Genomic DNA, 8,592 nt, shown 5'->3' with positions numbered 1-8,592 from the left:
TGCAGTTAATTTAATGGAGTTGAAGGGAAAGATTGATAAATATTTGAATGATAAAGGTTGGCTTTTGATTTTTTTAATACTTATTTTAATTTAGTGGTTAGGATGGCCTGGATGGACCAAAAGGTCCCTTGTTGTCTTTTATGTTAGTTAGTTTCTTTGTGTTAGTGCAAAACCACAGTGGGCTTTCTACTGTGTCCACTGCAGGGAATTGAAACAGGGGCAACTGTTCAATTAGTATTTACATACTACAGGTAAACAGAGATGACTCCCGATAAAGTCATACTTTGATATCTAAATATGCAAAGAATAGTTGAATTCAAACATCAAGTTTTGTAATAATTTTTTACTTTGATAATTCCATTTTAACCTAGTGTTCAACAGACAAGTACCATCTTAAGCAATACATTTGGTGTATTAATAATATCACTGTTATTCATATTGTTATCTTCTATATTGGTAATGCATTTATCATAGAAGAGGATTATGATAATATATTAATTTCTTCAATTCTTCTCTTTGTAGGAATTCCATGTTGCTTATGTGTTCATCAAGATGGGGATATCTCCCAGACCAGGAGTATGGGCCCTGGAAAGATCAACAGATGGGGGGCAGACTTATCGGCCCTGGCAGTACTTTGCAGACACCCCTGGTGATTGTGTCCAGTACTTTGGAAATGACTCACTACAACCCCTCACTAAAGATGATTCAGTCGTTTGTGAAACAAAATTCTCTAAAGTTGTTCCCTTGGAAGGGGGGGAGGTAAGTAAGAGATAGAATTGGTTAGACAGATATTAGTGAACATGGAATCAAATGTGCCTGTGATGTTTTCCAGTTAAACAAGGAAGTAAATGGTTATCCATCTTGTTGCTGAGGTATACTGATATGATCCATTATTTGTTAGCACTGTGGGATTTAGTCATTACATATTTGGTACTTTAAACTTTAAAACATCTGAAGATATTTCTAACTTGAAATGAACTGGTAATTTGACGATGCAATTATGAGCGTTGTTTAGATCGGTAGTGTAATATAGTGTCTTTAAGAAAAATAAATCCTGGAGATTTAAACTAGTAAATGCTACACATGGAGAGTAATCTTCCTCCCATTAATGAAAGTAATACAGAGATAAAATTACACCGTTAATTTACTTTTTTGTGACAATTTTCATTGCTTGTTATTATTTTGACTTTTGGTTATAACCAAGAATTTGTTGGTAATGTGACTTTACACTGGATTTTTAACCAGCAGGTCTGTTGCTAATGTGACTTTACACTGGGTTTTTAACCAGCAGGTTTGTTAGAAATGTTACTTTACACTGGGTTTTTAACCAGCAGGTTTGTTGCTAAAGTGACTTTACACTGGGTTTTTAACCAGCAGGTTTGTTAGAAATGTTACTTTACACAGGGTTTTTAACCAGGATGTTTGTTACTAAAGCTAACTTACATTGGTAAGTAGCAAACAAACATTTTACTAACAATACTTTTTGTTTGTAGCTGGTTAAAAGTTTTCTCACTAAAGTTACTTCTACCTTGTATTTTTTTGCATGTTTTATTACTAATATTACAAGAGTGAATATGGTATTTATCTGATAGGTTTTCTTTATTATAACAGTTTAACTGTACATGTCTTGTTGAGGTTACTCAGCTGCATTAGATTTCTTACTTAGGTAAAAAGAATGGTGGAAGAAACCTGAAAATATTGAAAATTGGGTAAAATATTTAGACTAGATGATATTTTGATATGTGTAATAAAAGATGGCCATATATTTTTAGATTGTTGTGTCCCTGCTGAATGACCGGCCTAGTGCAGAAGATTTTATCCATTCATCAGTACTTCAGGAATGGACAAAGGCTACTAATGTGAGGTTAAGGTTTATTCGTACAAAGACGTTATTGGGCCATTTGATGTCTGTTGTCAGACAAGATCCCACTGTCACGAGAAGAGTAAGTACCTATGAAAGTTTTCTGTCCTTTTCCTATATACTTTGTACTTTTAACAGTCTCTCCTTCTTGTTCTCAGTGTCTTTATTATTCATCCTAGTCTTGTTGAGCATATTTGAAATATTTCTCTTCACTCATATCTGAAGCTTTCTAACTTATCTGTCTGTCAGAATTGTTACGTACATCACATAGTCTACGTAATCTTTACTGTCATATTCGTCTCTTTTACATAGAAAATGTATTTGTTTTTTAGATCTGTCTATCTGGCATTCTTGTCCAGTTACTTAGCATTTTTTTATTAAATATTTTCTTTCCATCTTGTTTTATCTCATCATTTAACCAAATATAACACTTAATTTAGTTATCTGTCAGATTCCTCTCTATCTAATGCTTCTAACTTTATTACAAACCCTTTCTCGTTCTACTGTACCATATGTTTTATCATCATCAGCTAGTTATGTGTTGAGTTTGTCTCATCATTTAGCTTTTCTCTGAAATCCCTCACTTTATCCAGTTGTTTATAACAGCTTTCTGCATTTAGGTAATTCACCAATAAACGTTTTAAAGAAAGGTTTCATAAACTCTTTCATGTTATCGTACGATAAATCATTTTATCAATATTTAATTATTAAATGTTAAAGTCACATTATTATTTTGTTTTTTGGTGTGTCAACAATATATACATTTACATTATTTCAACAATAAATGTGTATTACTATTGTTACAACAGTACTTCACCTCTTCACACACAATAGCTTGAACCCTTGTGATCTGAGATTTGCATGCCACTAGCCTTGAACTAACTCCCACCTAAAAATCACGTGTTTGATATAAAGTGCACTTGTGCATGATGACATCATCAGTGTGATGATAATCCTTGTGCTCGAAATAACTTCATTCTTCTCCTCGGCATTGTCTAGAACAGAATTGATTTTAAACTCATTAATCAATTATGTGAGTTTTGCAATAGTTTATGGAACTTTGTTCAAGTTAACTAGTTTCTTTTATTACGAAAGAAAATTAAGGTAAGTTTTTACCTATTTGGAATTCTGAAGTGATGATAGCTTCCTCTTCATCCCGTAATAGTGACAATATTCCTAACAGGGGATCTGCATCTGTTGTGGTTTTTTGGGGGTTTGTTGCTTATGGTGTATGTGACAGCCATTGTTTAGTGTGTTATATGCACACTGGCATTCTCCTTCTGTCCATTTAGTTAACGTTTCTTATCTCCAATTTGTACATACTCAGGATGATGATGATTTTATTTAGCTATTTTCCCAGCATGGTTTGCTCTATTTACAGTTTTATCTGTGGAAGAAAATCCTCGCCATTTTAATCTCTTCCCTATCATGATTTTGCAGGTTTGTTCTTGTTTTTGTTACTACGTGAAACCCATAATCAAGTTTACTTTATCTTCCCTCCTTCATCTGATATTAGGATCCATGCAGACTCGTTTCTCGAACACCTTCACACCTGTTTTAACATGTATTGTCTTCCATTTCTACTTGACTCTTTTGTCCTGGCTTACAGCAATTCTTCTTTTCTGGTCCTCGATTCCCAGTCTTTGGAGAATCTCTCTTACCTGCTGTGTAGGTGGACCATTTATCTTTTATTTCCATTTCTAGTGCCCAATTTTCTCACCTTTTGTTACTGCCCTCCTGGGTTACCTCTTGTCACTTCACCTTATGTCTAAGGCACTTCATGATGCTCAGGAGGGATTTTCTGAAGAGGTTCATTTTCTTCTTTTCACCACATTGGCCAGTACTACTACTTCTGCTCTATTCTTCCTTACTTGGTTTTTCCACTATTGGGGCAAGATGCTCTCCTAGTTAATGTATGCCTCCCTTTTGCTTATTTCTGGGATCTCTTTCAGGCTCTTTTTCTTCTCACTGAGGTCTTTGGGGGTGTCCTTGATTCACTGGAGTCTCGGGCTGAGGCAGCCCAGCACCAGTCCTCATTGTTTACTATGGTTTCTTGTCTTTCTCAGCCTTGACATTCTGTTTCGAGGCGTGCTGAATCTACATTTCCCCTTCCCATTTTAGCTTCCTGGACTTCTTCTATTTTGTGATGTCAGGGTCATCTCTCGTCTCATCAGTTACTACCCTGTCATGTCTGGTCCTGTGAGAGCCTGTCTGTCTCTCTTTGCCAGTTTTGGTCTCCATTTTTATCTGACAGATGGGTTCTTCAGGTTTTTACTCACAGCTCATCTCTCCAATTCTCTTCACTTCCTCCCATTTTCCATTTATTGTCAGTGTACTGAGGATTTATTCTCAGATCTCTTGGCCAAGAATGCCATCAAGAGGGTATTTACTTCTACACTTGGGTATTACTCTTGTATTTTTGTGGTTCCCAAGGAAACTGTAGACTGGCATCTGGTAATTGACCAGTCGTATCTCCACCTGTTTCTTATCATCCTTCACTTCCATATGGAGGTTAACATATTCCTTACTTGAAAATGTATTTCCTATAGATACTCACCTCCCCATTTTTGTTACATTTTCTTCTTGCCTTATCTAAGAATGAAATTATTTTGAGCACAAGTGCTTAGGGGAAGTTACTATTGTGTCATCTTCCTCTTGGTGAAGGGCTGTTGTCACTTGATGATGCCATCGTGCACTAGCACAGTTCACATTAAACATAATTTTTAGGTGGGAGTTAGCTCAAAGCTAGTGGGATGCAAATCTTATAGGCAGATACACAATAAATGACAAAGGTTATTCTGTGTGTAGAGGTGAATATATATCAAAAATACATCTGATATTTCACCAGTAAATATTTATCAGCAGTGTTATGACAAGTGCCTGATATTTCACCAATAAATGTTTTTCTCATTATTTCAACAGTAAATATTTATTAGCAGTGTTATGACAAGTGTGTGATATTTCACCAATAAATGTTTTTCTCATTATTTCAACAGTAAATATTTATTAGCAGTGTTATGACAAGTGTGTGATATTTCACCAGTAAATGTTTTTCTCATTATTTAAACAGTAAATATTTATCAGCAGTGTTATGACAAGTGTCTGATATTTCACCAGTAAATGTTTTTCTCATTATTTCAACAGTAAATATTTATCAACAGTGTTATGACAAGTGTCTGATATTTCACCAGTAAATGTTTTTCTCATTATTTCAACAGTAAATATTTATCAGCAGTGTTATGACAAGTGTGTGATATTTCACCAATAAATGTTTTTCTCATTATTTCAACAGTAAATATTTATCAGCAGTGTTATGACAAGTGTCTGATATTTCACCAATAAATGTTTTTCTCATTATTTCAACAGTAAATATTTATCAGCAGTGTTATGACAAGTGTCAGATAAATCACCAATAAATGTTTTTCTCATTATTTCAACAGTAAATATTTATTAGCAGTGTTATGATAAGTGTGTGAATATTTCACCAATAAATGTTTTTCTCATTATTTCAACAGTAAATATTTATCAGCAGTGTTATGACAAGTGTCTGATAAATCACCAATAAATGTTTTTCTCATTATTTCAACAGTAAATATTTATTAGCAGTGTTATGACAAGTGTCTGATATTTCACCAATAAATGTTTTTTCAGTATTTTTATAGTATCAAAGACATCAACATTGGTGGTCGATGTGTGTGTAATGGCCATGCAGAAACCTGTGACTTGACTGACCCCAGTGACCCCTATAAACTTTTGTGTCGATGTCAACACAATACCTGTGGTCCTCAGTGTGAACAATGTTGTCCAGGTTTTGTACAAAAGAAATGGAGACGTGCTCTTGTGGACAACCCCAATGCTTGTGAACGTACGTTAAACTTTGTCTTATACTTCAAATTTAGTCAAAGCATCTAATATTTATTGCACAATACAAACCAGAAAATGGTTAGTGAACAGTTGAAACTAATGATCTTCTCGTATTCATTAGTAACCAGAAAATAATCATTGTTTGGTAGATAACAGAAAATGGTTAGTGTATAGTACAATTAAAATAGTAGTTGAAAAGGAGTTTATAAAAATGATACATAATTTTTTATCTTGACAGTGTAGAGATTAAGTATTATTATTTTTCAGCAAAAAAAAAAACAAAAACATCTGAGTGAATATTTTGCATACTTGGAAGCAACCTGGTGTTTTGAAAGGTATTGTTATATTACAGTTTAATTCAGTTAAGTTATGCTGTTTCTCTGATGATATGATTTAGATGTGACGAGTATTGTAGAAGTTTGTCCTTCTGATCGCAGGCTGCAACTGTTTTGGACATGCTAGAGGATGTGTATATGATGAAAATATTGACAAGTTAGGCCTCAGCCTTGACATTCATGGAAACTATCGAGGAGGTGGTGTCTGCCAGAACTGTGAACACAACACGGAGGGAATTAACTGTAACCGCTGCAAACCGGGGTTTTTCAGGCCTTACGACAAACCACTTAACGCGACAGATGTCTGCCAACGTGAGTAAACAGTATGAATCCTATAAACAGTGGAGTAGCTAGTTATGATAGTAAAACATATTTGTGATCACAAGTATCACAACTATAACAGTTTGCTTGAGGTAGCTAGCTAGCTTAGTGAAAATATGGTCGTACTATAGTTGTGTATTACAAAAAATAGGTGGAGGCCATTTTGGTTCAAAAGGTGTAGGAAGATGTTTCATACAGCAGTAATCAATATTAACTCAAGACTTAGAAATCATCATCTGATGCTAAAGAGTCCCTCTGTACTCAAAATAACAATAAACCCTGAAATGAACCATGTTATCAGTTTTTAACATATTTATTTCAAAAATATGCTAATGTGTAATACGAAAAGGGAAAAGGATGTAAGAAGGTAGTTCTAACTGATTAATAAAAAAAACAGGTTCATCTTATCTTGTTTTAAACATACACAAAGTGGCTGTTGTGTTAAATGTTGCATTTGCTTATGATTATAAAGATTACAACAACAGACAAAAAATGTAGTTTTTTAAATATTTTTTTGAATTTACAGCAAGCGATGGTAGATGCTATCTTTAGGTGATTTGGAGGGGGTGATTTTCCTAATAAAAAAACTGAAATGTTTAATGTTAGTATAGGACAGTTTTAGTAGTTTGAGTCCAATAAAGCCAGTGCTGAAATTGTAACTATTTAACAAGAGTAATATCATAAACCAAAGAAGTGTACACACTCTACTGGTGCTTTTATATGTATAAATACACAATGAGTTTAATTACTTTATTGTTCAGTCACTCATTATCAAAGCTGGGAATTAAAAATAACCTTTCAAAAAACGAGTGTTAAAAGCAAACTAAAAGGTTACTTCCAGAATAATAACTACAACTCTAGCTGTACAAACATTGCTCCAGTGTGGTTAGAGCACTGAATCAGAGGCTTCATGGTTTGTATCCTGTTACTATTGGGAAAGAAAACTTCACTCTTCTCTCTGAGGTGGGGGCATGCATTGTAAGAGTGGTGAAATTCAACTATTTGATAAGAGTAGTCCATAAGTTGTTGGTAGATGGTGTTGACTGGCTGTCTTTCCTCCAGTCTATCACTTCAAAATTAGGGGCAGCTAATATGGATAATCTTCAAGAAACTTAGTGGAGGCCTAATCAGTGAGTGAAGTCTCATTCTTGTAACATTTCTCCATGCATATATGATTTTAACACTTTGAACACTGTTCCCCTCAATTCAAGCACTGTGGAAGACACATCAAGAATCTATTATCTGAGTATCTTAGACTAGACAGATGCAGGTAGTTTTGTCTATAATCATTGTAATTAGTATTGTTTAGTTCTAAGAAAATTTGTAAAAATGATGGCAGTATTGATTATATGCCATAATGCCTATTCTTTAAAATGTTTTTTATGTGTGTTTGTTAATTCAGAAGTATCAGCACTGTTATTTTTTTTCACTTTTGTTGCTATTCCAATGTGTGTGGTTTCTTTTCATGTAGTGTGTCAATGTGATTTGACCTTTTCTACGGGAAACTGTGCTGATGGTAATGGTCAATGTGAATGTCGACCCGAGTTCCTTCCCCCTTACTGTGACCAGTGCAACATAGGCTATTATGGATATCCCCAGTGTCGACCCTGTGACTGTAATGTTAATGGAACGGAAGGGAATATTTGTGAAGTTGGAGGTGGCCAGTGTCCATGTAAGCCTAACTACACTGGCAAAAACTGTAACAAGTGTGCACAAGGATATTATGGCTTTCCAGATTGCTTACGTAAGTGTAAATATTTAACTGGACTTAAAACGTAATCCATAATTAGCTTCAGTAAAGGAGGTAGAATAGACAACAATTACCTGATGATGACCACACAAGTGGTCAAAATACTTTAATAAATTTATACAAAAAATAAACAATCCACTCAAAAGCAGTATCTCTGGATTTTTATTTAAAGTAGGTTGAAGGTGAAAAGAAATTAAAAACGAGCTTTAAGAAAAAAACAGGTTATATTCTTAAATAATAATAATAAAAAAATATAAGTAAATTGCAAAAACAAATTATCATATGTTGACTTTTGTGTTGGAAAATTCTCCAATTATTTAATAAAAATATTTTTTAAAAAGAGTAAAATGGTCCATAAATTGGTAGTTAACAATTATTTAATAAAAATATTTTTTAAAAAGAGTAAAATGGTCCGTAAATTGGTAGTTAACAACTTCAACCCAAACTTCATCTGTTTCCAT

General features: G+C 33.9%; 1 protein-coding gene across 1 annotated transcript in view; it reads left to right on the top strand.

Moving 5' to 3' along the window:
- Positions 1–524: 524 nt before the first annotated feature.
- LOC106475062 (laminin subunit alpha-like) overlaps positions 525–8,592 on the top strand; it is a gene marked incomplete at its 3' end in the record, with an annotated part of 22,479 nt that continues 14,411 nt past the window's right edge. The window contains exons 1-5 of the mRNA XM_013935760.2: positions 525–759; positions 1,773–1,943; positions 5,513–5,726; positions 6,163–6,372; positions 7,853–8,125. Of these exons, the coding sequence (XP_013791214.1) occupies positions 553–759; positions 1,773–1,943; positions 5,513–5,726; positions 6,163–6,372; positions 7,853–8,125 (1,075 nt within the window). The remainder of the gene's footprint in view (positions 760–1,772; positions 1,944–5,512; positions 5,727–6,162; positions 6,373–7,852; positions 8,126–8,592) is intronic.

This window comes from Limulus polyphemus, unplaced genomic scaffold (genome assembly GCF_000517525.1).
Source record: "Limulus polyphemus unplaced genomic scaffold, Limulus_polyphemus-2.1.2 Scaffold8039, whole genome shotgun sequence".
Taxonomy (NCBI): domain Eukaryota; kingdom Metazoa; phylum Arthropoda; class Merostomata; order Xiphosura; family Limulidae; genus Limulus; species Limulus polyphemus.
This window is presented reverse-complemented; position numbering and strand designations above follow the sequence as displayed.